The 18923-nt window shown below is 46.8% G+C and overlaps 1 protein-coding gene across 1 annotated transcript in view; it reads left to right on the plus strand.

Annotated features, from left to right (window-relative positions):
* The window catches only part of LOC122440464 (mucin-16-like), a 115078-nt gene that overhangs the window by 73692 nt on the left and 22463 nt on the right, over positions 1-18923 (plus strand). The window contains 12 exon segments of the mRNA XM_043466761.1: positions 1007-1179; positions 2697-2732; positions 4331-4455; positions 4609-4676; positions 5408-5580; positions 6785-6820; positions 10257-10381; positions 10473-10540; positions 11428-11600; positions 13225-13260; positions 15997-16121; positions 16216-16283. Of these exon segments, the coding sequence (XP_043322696.1) occupies positions 1007-1179; positions 2697-2732; positions 4331-4455; positions 4609-4676; positions 5408-5580; positions 6785-6820; positions 10257-10381; positions 10473-10540; positions 11428-11600; positions 13225-13260; positions 15997-16121; positions 16216-16283 (1206 nt within the window).

The following is an 18923-nucleotide window of genomic DNA, read 5'->3' on the forward strand; positions in this document are numbered from 1 at the left end:
GATTAAGTAATTTGTGAAGGTCACACAGAACAAGCCCCGCATTTCAGGTTCTAGAGCCAAACTCCTAGCCCTTAAACAGCACTGCCCCACTGCCTTCATCACGTCCTTGCAAGGTGTGTGCAGAGTCCCTTAGTCGTGTCTGACTCTTTGCAACCCCATGGACTATAGCCTGCCAGGCTCTCTGTCCCTGGAGTTTTTCAGGCAAGAATATTGGAGGGGTTGCCATTTTCTACTCCAGGGGATCTTCCCCACCCAGGGATTGAACCTGCACCTCTGATGTTGACTGCACCGGCAGGAGACATAATAAAGAACCTTCTTTATCACTATGTCACCTGAGAAGCCCAGTATATATTATATTACATATTATATTACATTATATATGGTGTAGGTATAGTAATTACAGGTGCGTGCGTGTGTGCTAAGTCACTTCAGTTGTATCTGACTCTTTGTGACCCCATAGACTGTAGCCCACCAGGCTCCTCTGTCCGTGGGATTCTCCAGGCAAGAATACTGGGGTGGGTTGACATGCCCTTCTCCAGGGAATAATTACATATAGGAATGTGATATTAAGATTTATACAGTTTTCACACAACAGTAGGATACAAATGCTATTCAAATTCCCACAGACTATAGACTGGGAGACACTGGAACATATCCAGGGACATAAAACAAGGTGCAAAAATTTCATAGCCTAAAGGTATTGAACTCATACAGAGTCTGTTCTCTTATCACTGTGGAATTGTTGTAGAAATCAATATCAGAAGATATTTGAAAATAATCCAAATATGTTCAAGTGCAATGTGGCATTTACCAAGAGAGATCTTTGACTTAGCCATTGAAAGTCTCAGTAAAATTAGAAGACTGAAAAGACATAGAGGGTGATCCCACCAGTTTTCTTGTTAAATCAGGCTTCTGAGGTTTCTGCCTTAGGGGTGGCAAAGAGAGGGAGGGCCGGATGGACAGATGGAGAGCTAGTTGGACCAACCACGTGGAGATTTTTGCACAGGCCTGAGAAGGACGGGGCAGCCACCAGAGTGGACGCCATCTGCATGCATCGCCCTGACCCCAGAGGCCCTGGATTGGACAGACAGCAGCTGTACTGGGAGCTGAGCCACCTGACCCATGGCATCACCCTGCTGGGCCCCTACACCCTGGACAGGGACAGTCTCTACGTCAACGGTGAGCAGCTCAGACTTGAGATCACGCTCCCTCTCTTGCCCTTAGAGGCTTGGCTGTGTGCTGTGGGTGCGTTGACTCAGATCTTGGCTTCATGGTTTCTTCCTTTTTAAAAAGAAAATATATTTATCTATTGCCTATGCTGGGTCTTCTTTGCTGTGTGGGCCCTCTCGAGTTGAGTTGAGTGGGGGCTACTCTCTAGCTGAGGCTTCTCATTGCAGTGGCTTCTCTTGTTATAGAGCACAGGCTCTAGGGCACACGGACTTCACTAGTTGCAGCACTTGGGCTCAATAGTTGTGGCTCCCAGGCTTTAGGGCACAGCCTCAATAGCTGTGGTGCACAGGTTTAGTTGCTCCAAAACACGTGGGATCTTCCCAGACCAAAGGTCGAACCCATGTCCCCTGCACTGGCAGGGGGATTCTGTATCACTGAGACACCAGGGAAGCCTCTCATGGTTACTTTTCAATCTTGAAGTGACTCCACCCTTAAGGCCTTCTCTCCTGATGAGAGGATGCTGATGGGGAATCCTTGATGGCCTCTACCCCCCTGAAACCCCTTGTATTGCACCAGAGTATCTTTGACTCATATTGGGTCCCCACATCTCCCTTAACCCTGATGCACTAACTGCTCCTCCCCACCTTTCACTGTACCGTGAGCTACATTCAGGACCTCTTCCTGGTTCCTCACGGGGCTCACACCGTGTGCGCTGGGCTCATGACACACATTTCAGATCACCTGTCCTCCTCTCAGGCATGGGGAGGGTTTGAGCTTGTCTCAAACTAGCCTGCACCTTTGGTTTGTTCCCTCATTCACAGCGTTTCTGGATATACACTGAGGGATCAGACACTCAGAGAGGGTGAGGGGGAGAGATGGCAGAGGGATAGACAACAGATGACCTGATTCAGAGAGTCCTCCCTGGGACTGTTCTGCTGATCCAATGGTTAAGACTTCACCTTCTAAGGCAGGAGTTGAGGGTTCGGTCCCTGGTCAGGGAGCTAAGATCCTGCATGCCTTGTGGCCAAGAAGCCAAAATATAAAACAGAAACAATTCTATAACAAACTCAATTAAAGACTTTAAAAATGGTCTACATTAAAAAAGTCTATTAAAAAATCTTCTCTCTGTTTTCATTGCATTCTCTAAGGTTTGTCTATACAGTCTGCACTTTGAGGGTGCCCCATGAACACTACTTAAATAAATCGCTGTTATAGTAACTCAGTCACTAAGTCATGTCCACCTTTTTTGCAACCCCATGGACTATAGCCTTCCAGGTTCCTCTGTCCATGGGATTTCCCAAGCAAGAATACTGGAATGGGTTGCCATTTTCTTCTCCAGGGGATCCTCTCCTCCAGGGATTGAACCTGTGTCTCCTGCTTGGCAGGCAGATTCTTTACCACTGGGTATTAAATAAATTAAATCTATTAAATAAATAGATTCCTAGAAACTCAAAGGGCCCCAGATTCTTGCCACTCCCACCCCCCATCCTTATACCTTCATCTTTTCTCTCCTTCTCTTTCTGCAGGCTACACCCATCAGGCCCTGAACTCCACCCCCAGCAGTGAGTAGCAATCTGTGGGCCCTAATGCTCCATTGTTCGGGGCCCAACCTTCCTCCCTGTTATCCTCAGTCCATGCACCCAGAGGGGGGAGGAGCCGGGAAACCTCTGCACTTCGCTTTCCCTGCTTCCACTCTGGGCTGGGAAAAGACAAGCCTGGCACAGACCTTAGACTGAACAGGAGGAGGATCTCAGGGTTCCATGATGGTCCCTCCTTGATCAGAGAAGCCCTCTCTTCCACTATATTTGCCTCACTGTGTTCTCTTCCCAATTGCTATGACCTCTACCATCTTCCCAGCGACTTCTATGGCCCCAGTCTCGGTCTCTACAGGTAGGAGCTTCCTCTTTGCACTTTTCTTCTGCAAAGATCTTGTGCACTTGGTCATTGGAGATCATCATACTCATTCATTCATTCACTTGATAAGTATTTATTTAGCACATACTATATAAAAGGCCCTGGTGATACAGCAGCAAAGAGAATAGAAAAGGCTAGTCTTAGTCCAACATGAAAGACAGAGACTAAAGATGTGAATGTACAAGTAAATATGGAATTAGCATTATCATGGGTGAGATTTGGTGGTGAGAAGGGCTGTTTCTTTCAGGGAATTTAGTTTTTATTTCCAGAAAAGAAAGGAATAGCATGAGCTACAAGTATAGCTGTCTCACAGGTCCTGGTCAGGGACTTAGGCAGACTCTGGCTCAATTAGAGGCCAGCTTCCCATTCCTGGCCTCCAACTGGCCCAGAGTAGATTTCAATACCACCCATTGACCCGACTGAGGGTCTGAGATATCATTATCACTGGCTTGCTTGAATCTCTAGGTACTCATCAGTTAGAGCCTCCAAAGGAGATCTCACCACTGACCACTCAGGCCAGAGTGAGTGGTGACTACAGGTGGGACTTGCCAGTGGTCCTAAGTGGAGGGGTTAGGAGCACAGACTCCTGGACCACACACCTGGATTCATTCTATGCTCTGCCACTTACAGATTAAATGGCTTGGGGCAAATTACTTAGCCTCCCTTGAGTTTTTACATCTGTAAAATGGGGATAAGAATACTATCTCCCTCCAAAGGTTTTGCCTCAAGAAGTAAATGAGTTAAAATGTAAGGAAGGTACTTAAAACAGAGCCTTACTCATAAAAATGCAATGCAAGCATTTCTTCAAACAAAATTTTAAAAACAATAAGTAGGTGAATCTCAGAAAAATAATTTTTTTTTTAAAAAAATCTCAAAAAAAAAGAAAGAAAGAAAACAGGATATCTGTCTGGAATTTTAGCTAACTGAAGGGTCAGATATGCTTGCTTCCTGCCTGTGGATTTATTGGGTTGGTCCAAAAATTGTTTGGGTTCTTCTGTTATAGCACATAGACAGACCCAAAGGAGCTTTCGGGCCAACCCAATGTTTACTCTTTAGTGCACTTTTTCATAACTATCCCCAGTGCTTTCAGTGAGGGTGATGTCTGGGGTCTCCTCCCTGTGGAAACTACCCGTGCTGGAGGAAGACCCTCCCCAATCTTGAAGACATGCAGAGGGGATGACCCGTGCCCCAGCTTATTGAGCATAGGGTAAGCTCAGTGGATATCTCTCGCAAACTCCTACTACAGTAGCCAGCCCTGCCCTGGTGCCATTCACCCTCAACTTCACCATCAATAACTTGCACTATGTGGAGGACATGCATCGCCCTGGTTCCTGGAAGTTCAACAACACAGAGAGAGTCCTGCAGGATCTGGTGAGAGCCCCGCCCACTTCACTCCTGCCCCGCCCACCAAACACAAGCCCCACCTACCTCACCCTTGCTCCCACGGATGCCAGCCACACCCATATCACATCTGCCCTTCTCCCAACCCTCACATTTTCTGTTCTCCCTCTCCCTCCTCTATAGCTCAGACTCTTGTTCAATAACACCCGGTTGGGCCACATATACTCAGGCTGCAGACTGACATCGCTCAGGTAAGACCTTGGCATAGGCTGCCAGAGCTGCCTCAAGTGTTCCCAGACCCAAGGAGTTTGACCTTCCTCCTTCCTGTCTTCCCTGTATCCTCAACTGAGGTGGCATTCAGGAGTCACCGACTTAAGGACCAAAGACTTCCCCCAACAGTCCCCAGATTCTGCAGACTATCAGCAGGATTGAGCCCCTAGCCTGGTCATCCTTCTGAATTTCCCCCTTCCCTCTCCTTGACCAATGAGGGCATTTCACTTAGGTTTTCATTTCTATCCTGATGATTTCTCTCAAGCGAAGCATGCCTTCTTCACCTCCTTTAATCCCAAATTCCAGTTGTTCACCTTCATTTAGGTTTTCAGTTCTATCCTGATGATTTCTCCCAAGCGAAGCATGCCTTCTTCACCTCCTTTAATCCCAAATTCCAGCTGTTCACCTATCCAGCTCTTCATCTGTCTCAAGTGTGAGCTCTCTTGTCCCCAGCCCAGAAAGAAGCAGGCTTCAGATTTGCAATTTAATTGAAATACTTCCTCCCACCCCACCCCCCCACCAACTCTGCTCACAGTCCCAGGTTGGTTGGAAGTCTGTGCTCTCAGAAAATCTAAGTCTGACTTCTCACCTCTCTACCAGCCTTCCCATTTCCCCTGGCCCCTTCCTGTCCTGTCCCCAGAGATGTTGATACCCTCCTTTACTCTTAGAGTTTCCACTTATTGTCATCCTCCTCTCCTGCTGCTCTTCCCAGGCCTGAAAAGAATGGAGCAGCCACTGGAGTGGATGTTGTCTGCACACACCGCCCTGATCCAGCGGGCCCTGGGCTGGACAGAGAGCAGCTGTATTGGGAGCTGAGTCAGCTGACACATGGTGTCACCCGGCTGGGCCCCTACACCCTGGACCAGGACAGTCTCTACGTCAATGGTGAGGGTCTGCCATCCTTTTTGTTTATTTTGTTTCTGCTGGGTTTTGTTGCCGTGCAATCTCTAGTTGCAGTGAGGGGAGCTACTCTCTAGTTGTGGTGTGTAGGCGTCTCATTGTGGTGGCTTCTCTTGTTGCGGAGCATGGGTTCTAGAGCATGTGGATTTCAGGAGTTGTGGTGCATGGACTTAGTTGCTCCTCAGCATGTGGAATTTTCCTGGACCAGAGACTGAACCCATGTCCCCTGCATTGACAGGCAAATTCTTAACCACTGGACCACTAGGGAAGACCACCATCATTTTTTTAATGTTTGCATTTCAAGAGGCCCCGCATTCTCCCTATCCTTTCTTCACTTTGACCCATCTTTCCCCCTCTTCTCCCTTCCTCCCCCTACGTGTGTAGGATACAACCACCAAACTCAGACCACCACCCCTAGCAGTGAGTATTAAGAGGCCTCAGAAGTCTCTATAACCCTCTGTCTGAATCCCACCCCTTAGGAACAGAAGAGTCCAGGAGCCCACTGCCTCCTCTCCCTACTCCCATCTCCCTCCAACCTTGGGAAAACAGAGACCAATACCCACTAAAGTCCCAGGCGTAGCCCCTTCCTTCCTGTATTCCCCAAGATGATGAGGTCCCCAACCCAAGCACTTGGGATGTTTTCTCCCAGCTTCTGTGATGACAGTGCCTCCATCAATGGTGAGGGGCTATGTTGGGGGTGGGTCTCTTCATCCCCAGTGGGTGGGCTCTGCTACAGAAGGGTTCTGTACTTCCACTGGGGACTCATATTTCAAGGTGCTTAGGGCTCACCTTGGTCTTCCCGGGTGGCTCAGTGGTAAGGAATCCATCTGCAATTCAGGAGACTCGGTTTCAATCGCTGGCTCGGGAAGACCCCCTGGAGGAGGAAGTGGCAACCCTCTCCAGTATTCTTGACTGGGAAATCCCACAGACAGAGAAGCCTGGCAGGCTACAGTCTGTGGGATCACAAAAAGTCCAACATGTCTTACCGACTAAAAAACAGAGCGCATCTTTTGTCTCTCCGGAGACGGAGGGCAGTAGCAGACTTTGATCCCTTCCCGGTGAGCACTCGGTCTGCTTTGTAATGACTCAGAGCCACATTGGTCCAGCTGCCATCTCTCCAGTGGCCAAGCTGTCTCTTCGTTAAACATCTCTCCCTCCCCTTCCTCACCGTCTCACCCCCTCTTTACAGGTTACTCCCATCGGACCTCAGCCACCACTGCCAACAGTGAGTATTTCTATGTGCCTGTGACCACCTCCCTTCCCCTGAAACATAGGAGTTGTTTAACCAGCCAACCCTTCCTCCTGTTATACCCCTCTGGATGGTAGGGGTCCAGAGGACATGCATAGCAAATGTGGACTGAATTGCAGGTGGCAGGAATCACCTCTCCTCCCCTCCCGGATACACACAACCGAGGATGGTGCCCTGACTGCAGGCTAAACGGGGCAGAGAAAGACACATGTTTTGTTTCTTTGTTTTTATTTTTTAAAACTTTTTATTTTATATTGGAGTATAGCCGATTAACAATGTTGTGATAGTTTCAGGTGGGCAGCAAAGGGACTCAGCCATACATATATACATTCTCCCCCAAACTCCCCTCCCATCCAGGCTGCCACATAACATTGAGCAGAGCTCCCTGTGCTATACAGTAGGTCATTGTTGGTTATCCATTTTAAATATAGCAGTGTGTATGTGTCTGTCCCAAACTCCCTAACTATCCCTTCCCCCAACCTTCCCCCCAACCCCTGAAACCATTAGGTTTGTCCTCTAAGTCTGTGAGTCTCTTTCTGTTTTGTAAGTTAGTTCATTTGTATCATGTCTTTTTAGATTCCACGTGTAATGGATGTCATATTTCTCCTTCTCTGTCTGACTTACTTCATTCTGTATGACAATCTCTAGGTCGATTCATGTTACTGCAAATGGCATTGTTTCATTCTTTTTCATGGATGAGTAATATTCCGATGTGTGTGTGTGTCTGTCTGTCTGTGTGTATACACACATCTTCTTTATCCACTGCTAAAAGAGGAAGGGAAGTTATGATCAACCTAGACAGCATATTAAAAAGCAGAGACATTACTTTACCAACAAAGGTCTGTCTGGTCAACGCTATGGTTTTTCCAGTAGTCATGTATGGATGTGAGAGTTGGACTATAAAGAAAGCTGAGTGCCAAAGAATTGATGCTTTTGAACTGTGGTGTTGGAGAAGACTCTTCAGAGTCCCTTGGACTGCAAGGAGATCCAACCAGTCCATCCTAAAGGAGATCAGTCCTGGGTGTTCACTGGAAGGACTGATGTTGAAGCTGAAACTCCAATACTTTGGCCACCTGATGCAAAGAGCTGACTCACTGGAAAAGACCCTGATGCTGGGGAGGATTGGGGGCAGGAGGAGAAGGGGACAACAGAGGATGAGATGGTTGGATGGCATCACCGACACAATGGACATGGGTTTGGGTGGACTCTGGCAGTTGGTGATGGACAGGGAGTCCTGGCATGCTGCAGTTCATGGGGTCACAAAGAGTCAGACATGACTGAGTGACTGAACTGAACTGAAAAGAGGCACATTTTTATAACTAGAACCACCACCACTGCCACTGTTTCTTTACAGATGTGCCACTCTCAATTTCATTTCTGGTGTCTTTTTCCTCAGCTGCTGGGACCTCCACATTCTTCCCAGTGTCTTCTCTGGCTCCATCCTCCAAGCCCACAAGTAGGAAGGCTCTTACTGGTACCCAAACCATTTTTACAAAATCATTCCCACAAGATCACTTCTTCCTTCATTGCTTACTCACCTTCCCTGAGTGAACACATCCATTTCCATGGATCTTAAGGGCCATCTGGCTGCTTAGGGTCCAGTTGTTCAGCATCTAAACCCTGAGTCCAGCCCCCACCACCCAGCTGCCAGACATCAAACAACCTCTTGGTCTATGACCCTTAACATCATCATCCTCTCCCAAACTTGTTCCTTCTCCCCATCACCAAAGGCAGAGACATGAGTGCCAGCTTAAGCCCTCCCTCTTGCTCACCACCCACATCTGTCCGTCACAAAATCATCTCCTTTTGGAATGTCTTGAGAGTCTTTCCTTTCCCTGCATCTGCATTGCTTCATCTTTATTTGGGCCACCAGCATTTGGACTACTGCAGTAATTTCCACACTGGCTTCCTACAGTTTTCCCCACGGCACCTGCAGGGTCCCTCCTAATGTGCCTCTGTCCATATAATTCCTCTCTTTTATTTATTTATTTTTGGCTGTGCTGGGTCTTCCTTGCCACTTGCAGGCTTTATCTAGTTGCAGCGAGCAGGGGCTCCTCTCTAGTTGCGGTGCACAGGCCTCTCATTGTAGTGGCTTCTGTTGTGGAACATCGACTTTGGGTGCTCGGGCTTCAGGAGTTGCAGCACACAGGCTCAGTAGTTGAGGCGCCTGGGCTTATTTGCTCTGTGGCATGAGGAATCTTCCTGGGCAAGGGATCAAACCCCTGTCCCCTGCATTGGCAGGCGGACTTTTAACCACTGGACCACCAGGGGAGCCCTAATTCCTCTCTTGTGGACAATCTTTGGATGACCCCATCTGGTCTACAAATCAAGTCCAGACCCTTGTCCTGCAGAGTCACTGCCTCAGTTTTCTGGGCTCAGAGGATCCCTCCAGTTTCACATCTACCCTCCCCCATGGCCAATGCACCTCATTCTGAGTGTAACTATTCTGCCCTCCTGCCAGGACTATAGCCACGTTGTTCCCTCTGCTTAACGCTTGCTCTGTTCCTATTCACCTAACTCTTACTCATAGGTTTGGTTACACTTAAAATGATGCTTCCTCTAAGAATCTTTCCTCAGTCACTGACTGGGTGCCCATCCTGGAATTGCACACCATCCCCCACCAGCTTCCCCTGCAGCATAATGACCTGATCACTCCACTGGCCACATTGACAGACTATGCCCTATTCATCTTTTTTTTTTAATGTTTTATTTATTTGGCTGCATCAAGTCTTAGTTGTACCATATGAACTCTCAGTTGTGGCACACCAGATCTAGTTTCCTGACCAGGGATTGAACCCGGTCCCCCTGCATCGGTAGTGTGGAATCTTAATGACTAGACCACCTGGAAAGTCCCATGCCCTTTTCATCTTTGGGCTCGCAGAGTCCAACACAGAACCTCACACATACTAGGTATTCAATAAGTGCTCACGGAATGAATGCACGAAGGTTCCTGATGTCTTGGCAATTCCAGAATGTTCTCTGTTTCAGCTTGAGAAGCCTACAGCTTTCCTTAACCTGCTTCTGGTGCCTTGAGTAGAGTTCCCTCTGCTGTACAGTTGGTTCTCGTTAATTATCTGTTTTATACGCAGTAGTGTATATATGGGCTTCCCAGGTAGCACTAGTGGTAAAGAACCCGCCTGCCAATGAGGGAGATGTAAGAGATGTAGGTTTGATCCCTGGGTCAGGAAGATCTCCTGGAGGAGGGCATGGCAACCCACTCCAGTGTTCTTACATGGAGGATCCCATGGACAGAGGATTCTGGCGGGCTACGGCCCATAGGGTCTCAAAGAATTAGACTCGACAGAAGCAATTAGCACAAGACAGCGTGTATTGGTCAGTCCCAGTCTCCCAGGAAACCTTGGCCATGACTGTGGCCCAAACTGGGCATCCTTCTCTTCCTCCCCCACTGCAGCCACTGACCTTCACCTGGTGTCCTTCACCCTGAACTTCACCATCACCAACATGCAGTACACGGAGGACATGGGTCGCCCATCTTCTCAGAAGTTCAGCGCCACCGAAAGGATCTTACAGCAGCGAGTGAGAGCCCTTGATCGGCCTCTGTTAGGTCCACCTTGTCCCTGTGTATCCTCTCATCCCTTCTGCTCACCTCCCTCTCTTTCCCCACCAGCTCAGGGTCTTGCTCAGTAAGACCAGTGTCGGCCCCCTCTATGCTGGCTGCAGCCTGGAGTCGCTCAGGTGAGACTCCCCCAGATGGAATGATTCATCCGGTCACTGGACCCTCTTGCATCGGGTGCTGGATTCAGTGGCTAGGCATGTCCCTGGAAGTACTGAGCTCCAGGGCCCACTGTGACCCCTCATGCCTTCTTCATGCCCAGATGGTGCTATGCTCAATGCTTGGAAACAAGGCATCATGTTGTTATTTACAGAATTCTGTATATTTTGTCTCAAATGAAAGCTCTCCCCTGCAAAGAAGTGGGATAATCAGTGCAAATTCCTATCTGCAAATTCCTTTTTTTAAAGAAATCAATTTATTTATTTATGCTTTCATTTATTTTTGGTTGTGCTGGGTCTTTGTTGCTGTGTGGGCTTTCTCTAGTTGTGGCTAGCTACTTTCTAGTGGTGGTGCACAGGCTTCTCTTTGTGCTGGCTTCTCTGGCTGTGGAGCTCCGGCTCTAGGGTGCGCTGGCTTGGGTAGTTGCGACACACAGGCTTTGTTGCTCTGCAGCATGTGAGATCTTCCGAGACCAGGGATCAAACCCATGTCCGCTGCATTGGCAGGCAGATTCTTAACCACTGGAACACCAGAGAAGTCCCTCTTTTTTTTTTTCTTTTGGTCACATCGCACGCGTGATTTTAGTTCCTCCACCAGGGATTGAACCCAAGCAGGGCAGTGAAAGCAACTAGCCCTAACCCCTGGACCACCAGGGAACGCCCCTGCAAATTTCTAATTAAAATGTTTTCTGTCCTGAGTTTCCAGGGGTTGGTCTCAGATGAAAGACACTTAGGAGAACCGCTGAAGGCTTCCAAGCTAATGCCTTCAGCATCTCCCTTAGCCTCCTCCCTTTCACACCTAGACGGACTCTTCCTTAGTATTCCACGTTCCTGCATCTTTTCTTCTCTAGGCCTGAAAAGAGGGGAGCAGCCACTGGAGTGAATGTGGTCTGCAGACTCCACTCTGACCCTGCAAGACCCGCACTGAACAAACAGCAGCTGTACTGGGAACTGAGCCGTGGGACGGATGGCATCACCCAGCTGGGCTCCTTCAGTTTGGACAGAAATAGCCTCTACGTGAATGGTGAGGGACTACGTTACAGCCATGGTCTCTCAAAAGGAGGGGGACTTGAGTTGCCATTGTTTTCATTCTTCTGAAAGGAGCTCTGATCCGTCTTTTTCTCCTTCTGGTCTGGGTTGTCTTCATTATGATGAAGTAATAACTTGGTTCCGCCCAATCTTGTTGCCTGCTTGCTTCTTCTTGAACATCCCTCCACTACCTCTTCTTCTCTGCTTTCCCCACATAGGTCCCTAAATCCTCCCTCTTCTTTAATCTTTTTTTTTATGTATAATATTTTTTATTTTATTTTTTGTATGAAAGTGAAAGTGTCAGTTGTTCAGTCATGTCCAGCTCTTTGCAACCCCATGGACTGTAGCCTGCCAGGCTCCTCTGTCCATGGAATTCTCCAGGCAAGAATACTGGAGTGGGTTGCCATTCTCTTCTTTAGGATCCCCTGCAGAACCCAGGGATTGAACCTAGGGATTGAACCCAAGTCTCCTGCATTGAAGGCAGATTCTTTACCATCTGAGCCACTACTTTTGCTTAATTTTATTGTTCTAATAGCAATAATAACATTAACCCATTAAAATGCTTCAAATTCTCAATAACATGTTTTCAATTTTTCCTTGAAATAACTTCCTTCATTGTTTTTTTTTTTTAATTGGGGTTTCCCTGGTGGTTCAGTGATAAAGAATCTGCTTGCCAATGCAGGAGATACAGGAGAGAGGGTTTGATCCTTGGGTCAGGAAGATTCCCTGGAGAAGGGGATGGCAACCGACTCCAGTATTCTCGCCTATAAAACCCCATAGAGGCCTGGCAAATCCCAGAGGGGTCTGGCAGGCTGTAAAATCCCGGAGGGGCCTGGCAGGCTACAGTCCATGGGGTCACAGAGAGCCAGATATAACTGAGCATGCGTGCACATAATTGCTTTACGATGTTGCGTTAGTTTCTGCTCTACAACAGTGTGAGTCAGCTGTAAGCATACTCACCCCTCCTCCTGCCTGAGCCCCCCACCCTGCCCCCATCCCACCCATCTCGGTCATCACAGAGCCCTGAGTTGAGCTCCCTATGCTATACAGTAGCTTCCCAGTTCAGTTCAGTCACTCAGTCGTGTCTGACTCTTTGCGACCCCATGGACTGCAGCATGCCAGGCTTCCCTGTCCATCACCAACTCTCGGAGCTTGCTAGCTAGCTATTTTACACATAGCAGAGTATATAAGGGCTTCCCAGGTGGTGCTAGTGGTAAAGAACCTGCCTGCCAATGCAGAAGACATGAGATGTGGGTTCAATCACTGAGTCACAAAGATCTCCTGGAGGAGGGCATGGCAACCCACTCCAGTATTCTTGCCTGGAGAATCCCATGGGCAGAAGAACCTGGCGGGCTACAGTCCATAGGGTCGCACAGAGTCAGATGCAACTGAAGCAATTCAGCACACACACACAGGGTCTATTCCTGCCCTGCAGATAGGTTTATCAGGACCATTTGCTAGACTCCCCATATATGCATTTGTATACAATATTTGTTTTTCTCTTTTGACTTACTTAATTCTGTATGACGGTCTGAAAGAGAAGAACAAATGCTGTATATCCCTTAATCTTTTATGTTCACCCCAATGCTGATTCAGCTTCTCTCATCTTCTCTCGGCAGGTTACACCTATGCAGCCCTGGCCCCCCCTACCACCCGTGAGTATGCCCGGCCTGGATTTCCTGACCCGCCTCCACTTTGGGGTTGGAAAGCAGTTTTTCTCCTTCACCCTCTGTCCTCCATGAGGGAAGCTTCTGGAAGATCCCTACCTCATCCCTTCTCTCTCTCTCCTGGATCCTGGTGGGACGTTCCCGCCCAGGAGATTTTAGACACATTTATGTTCTCCCACCCGGCTTCCCTGGTGGCTCAGCAGCAAAGAATCTGCCCACAATGCAGGACTCATGAATTCAATCCCTGGGTCAGAAATATCCCCTGGAGAAGGAAACGGCAACCCACTTCAGTATTCTTTGCTGGAGAATTCCATGGACAGAGGAGCCTGATGGGTTACAGTCCATGGGGTGACAAAGAGTCGGACATGACTGAAGGACTGAAAAACAACAACAAAATTATCCCACTGTATTCTGACCTTCATATGGCTTGCATTTTAATTCTCCTGAAACCGTGTCCTTAGTACTCTTTAAATATTTTATTTATTTATTTATTTGACTGCTTCGGGTGCTGGTTATGGCATGCAAGATCTTTAGTTGTGGCATTCAGGACCTTTTTTTAAGTTGCATATGCAGGATCTTTTTTTTAGTTGGCATGCAGACTCCTAGTTTCGGCATGTGAGATCTTAGTTCCCTGACAAAGGCTCGAACCCAGGTCCCATGCATTGGGAATCTTAGCCACGGAACCAACAGGGAGGTCTCCAGTCACCTTCTGAGGAACTGAGACTGGGGTTTCAACATATGAATGGGGGGACAATTCATTAAAGTATATACACTCTATACCTTAATTCTCCATACAGTTATGTGATTTTGCTCCATTTTACAGTTGAGGAAACTCAGACTCAGAATACCAAGCTACACAGCAGATAAATAAGGAAACCAAGAGTTCATGCAATTCCAAAACTCATATTGTCACTTCTTGTTATTTATAGTGAGTTTATCTCAAAAGACATGCTGATTTTTGGTGCACACCTATTATGTTTTAGTTCATAGACCAGACATAATAGGTATTCACCAAAATGCATTCCCAGCAAATCCTGTAATGAGAACCTTGTAGGTTTTCAAGAATCTACCACCCTTGTCTTTCTCAGTCACTAAGTCACATCCAAATTTTTGTGCCCCATGGACGGTAGCCTGCCAGCCTCCTCTGTCCATGAGATTGTCCAGGCAAGAATACCAGAGTGGATTGTCATTTTCTCCTCCAGGGGATCTTCCCAACCCAGGGATCAAACCCACGTATCCTGCATCTCCTGCATCTCCTGCCTGGCAGGCAGATTCTTTACCATTAATGCATCAGGGAAACTCACCCCTGCCTTAGGAGTGTGTTATTTCAACACCCTCAAACTGTCCTTGGGTCTGTCACTGATCAAAGAAATGATGAGTGGAAGGAGAGAGAGAGAGAAGATGGATGAGCTAGTGAATGGCAGAAAGATGAATGGAAGAAGGGAAAGTGAAGGGAAGGAGGGAGGATGTATAAACAGATGCAAGGAGGGAAATAGGAATGAATGGAGTGAAAGGAGGATGGATGGATGGAAGAAAGGAAACGATGGAGGGAGGGAGCAAGGAAAGATGGATGAAAGAAAGCAGGGAATGAAGGAAAGAGGGACAGAAGGATCATAGAAAGAGAGACTAATGGGAAGAAGGGAAAGAGTGAGGTAAGAAAGAAGGATGGATGAGTGGATGGATGGATAAGTGGGTGGATAGAAGAAAGGAAGGATAAATGGATAGATGTATAGATAGGTGGGTGAAAAAAAGGAAGAAAGGATAGAAGGAAGAAGAAAGGACAAATGTTTGGGAAGAAATATGGAAGGATGGAAGGAAAGGTGAACAGAAGGGAGCCTGGAAGGTAGTGAAAGACAGAAAGGAGTGATGGGAGAGGAGGAGAGAGAGGAGGTAAACTTTTATCCCAGAGAAAAGCTTTTGCTTAATCACTTAGCTCCTGCTGTGCTTATCTAGCCCAGAGTCAAGTCAAGGGGTCTCTGGTCTCACTTGCATCGTACATTCATTTATTCTACTTCTCTTGGGGTCTGTAAAAGTCACCCCAGCTATTGATCCATCTGTTCCCAGCACTGTGCTTAAGTGTCTTAGAAAAATTAACTTGTTGAAACTTCATAACAACCTTTGAAGCAGGAGTCATTATTATATTATCTTACACATCAATTCACCAAGATGCTGAAAAGTTGGTTATATAGCTGCTAGATTGTTGGGTTTTTTTAACCAGTGCATAAAAGATCGGCACATCTGGCTGTAAGGGGAGGAGAAAGAGAAAGAAATAGACACACACACTCACACACATATATTTATATTTATATCTATATTTATTTATACATTACATAATATATAATATATAAATTACATGTTTATATAGTATATATTCACTTATAAATTTATATTTAAATATAAATATATGTGCATAGAGAGAGACAGAGACAGAGAGATGGAGGGCAGAGAGACTATGACAGATGTCTGGGGTCATCAGTGCCCTCTTCTCCTGGGAATGGACAGAGCCACCAGTGTTTTCACAGAGCCCTCCACGCCTACATCAGGGCGCGAAAAATGAGTCCCCAAATCATTAAGCCAACCCTCACTGGTTGCTGGAGCCGTCACATCAGCAAGTGACCTTCAGGTTGATTGGGAAGAAGACACAGGACCCTTGGAAGCCCCACCTGGGTGGGCACTGGGACCCACGCTCCCAGTGAACCTGGACTCTCTCTCTACCTACTGCAGCTGGGGAGGTCAGTGAGGAGCCCTTCACACTGAACTTCACCATCGACAACCTGCGCTACTCATCAGACATGGGTCACCCAGGTTCCCACAAGTTCAACATCACAGATACCCTCATGCAGCACCTGGTGAGATGCCTGCTTCCCCCGCTCACCCCGCCGTGTCCCTCCTGTGGGCCGACGCCCACACGTGACCACCGGTGGCTCTCTCCTTCCTCTCCAGCTCAGCCCGTTGTTCCAGAGGAGCAGCCTGGGTGCCCGGTATGCCGGCTGCAGGGTCATCTCCCTAAGGTGAGAACACCTCCCCACCGGCACACCTAAGGACGTGGACTCCTGGCTGTGGGAGCTGCCCCCAGAGGCAGCAGGCTCTCCTTGGAGGGTCCTATTCTACATCCATTTTTTTCACAGTATTAATTTTTTTAAATTGTGATAACATAATTTTGTTTGTTGTTGTTCTTATTGTTTTAGTCCCTAAGTCATGTCCAGCTCTTTTGTGACCTCATGGACCATAGCCCTCCAGGCTCCTCTGTCTATGGGATTCTCCAGGCAAGAATACTGGAGTGGGTTGCCATTTCCTTCCCCAGGGGATCCTCCCGACCCAGGGATGGAACCCATGTCTCGTGCGTTGGCAGGCAGGTTCTTTACCACTGAGCCACCAGGGAAGCCCAATAACATAAATAATATAGATGTAAAATTAGCCTTTTTAGCCATCTTTAAGTGTACAATTCAGAGATATTGATTATATGCACAATAGTGTGCTAACATCATCACCGTCTACTCCCAAAACTTCTCATCACCCTGAGCAGAAACTCCGTGTCCACAGAGCAGTAATCTCACTTCTCCTGGTCAGTCTGTGAACTCTTGGTATGGGTGAAGCACTTTTCATTCATATTTTCATTCAACTGACGCTGATGGTACAGCCTCTGAGGCAGGTGGTGCTCTGGGTGGCAGGCAGTAGACCTGCCCACATCTAGTCAATAAAACTGATACCTAGTAGCAGAATAAATATCTAAGTAAAGTGATTTCAAAGGCAGTGAGGGCACAAAGAAATAGAAATGGGAGAGCAGTTCCCCAGGTGGCTCAGTGGTAAAGAGTCCTCCTGCCAATGCAGGAGACACAGGTTCAATTCCTGGGTTGGGAAGATCCCCTGGAGCAGGAAATGGCAACCCACTCCAGTATTCTTGCCTGGAAAATCCCATGGACAGAGGAGTCTGGCAGGCTGTGATCCATAGGGTCACAAAGAGTCTGACACGACTAAAGCAACTTGGCACACACGCACACACTTGAATTTATACTGTCCTTTTAAGGAAGATGAATTTTTTCCTTTCCTTTTTTACTTTTGTGTGTCATTTTATTTTCATCTTTTCTAGTTTTATTGAGTTGTAATTAACATATAGCATTGTATTATTAAAGTGTACAACATAATGATTTGATATATTTGTATATGGTAAAATGATTATCACAATACATTTAGTTAACACCCATCAACACATAATTACATTTTTTTCTTGTAATGGGAACATTTTTTTAGCATCTCTTTCTTTAGCACTAGACACCTAGTTCTTCTCAGCATTTGTGGAGGTGTAAATGCCACTGCAGGCATTCATTTTTTTAAAAAAAAGTTTGTTTTTAATTGAAGGATAATTGCTTTACAATATTGTGTTGGTTTCTGCCATGCATCAACATGAATCAGCCATACATAAGTATACACATATATATGTATACATACATAGGTATAGGTATACATATGTATACATACATAGGTATAGGTATACATATGTATATAGGTATACATATGTCCCTTCTAGCAGAGCACTGGTTTGAGCTCCCTGAGTCCACAGTAAACTTCCACTGGCTATCTGTTTTGCATATTGTAATGTGTATGTTTCCACGCTACTCTTTCCAGTCATCCCACCCTCTCCTTCCTGCCCTATGTCCACAGGTCTGTTCTCTATGTCTGCATCTCCACTGCTGTCCTGCAAATAGGTTCATGAGTACCATCTTTCTAGGTTCCATGTATACATGCATGCATTTTTGAAGTGCTGGTTTTGCAAGAACCTTTTTTATGGTCTATTGTATCACATTTTGTAGCATTGGTCTCATCAAGGATCAAGGGATTCAGGGGCTAAACAACTCTAAACCCTTCTAATCTCTCCATACCATAGAGTTCCTATTAAATGAATATCTACCATGTGTCAAATTGATTTTTTTTAATTGTAAAATACACACCACATGAAACTTACATCTGAACCATTTTTAAGTGGATAGTTCAGTCGTTGTTGTTTAGTTGATAAGTCATGTCCGACTCTTCTGCGACCCCATAGACTGCAGCCCACCAGGCTCCTTTGCCCGTGGGATTTCCCAGGCAAGAATACTGGAGTGGGTTGCCATTTCCTTCTCCAGGGGCTCTTCCCAAACCAGGGGTTGAACCTGCATCTCCTGCATTGGCAGGGGGATTCTTAACTGCTCAGCCACCGGGAAGCCCATATAGCTCAGTGGTGTTACATGCATTCACTTTGCTGCGCAACCAGGCTCCAGAACTCACAAAACTGAAATTATGCCCATTAAACATTAAACAACAGCTTCTCGTTTCCATCTACCCCTAAATGCTGACAACCACCATTCTATATTCTGTCTCTATGAACTTGACAACTCTGGGTACCTCATAGAAGTGTACATTATACAGTATTTTTGTGTGTGTGACTGGCTTAATTCATTTAACATGATGTTCTCAAGGTCCATCTGTGCTGCAGCCTTTGCCGTAATTTCCTTCTTTTTTAAGGCCAAAGAACATCCCACTGTATGGATGAACCACATTTTAAAATCCATTCAGCAGGACTTGGATTTTCACACAGAGCAGGCAGTGTGCTAAGTATGGGGGGTTCCACATGACAACAGTGAACTAGACTGTCCTATTCCCTGGCCTCATGG

The sequence above is a fragment of the Cervus canadensis genome, chromosome 4 (genome assembly GCF_019320065.1).
Source record: "Cervus canadensis isolate Bull #8, Minnesota chromosome 4, ASM1932006v1, whole genome shotgun sequence".
Taxonomy (NCBI): Eukaryota; Metazoa; Chordata; class Mammalia; order Artiodactyla; family Cervidae; genus Cervus; species Cervus canadensis.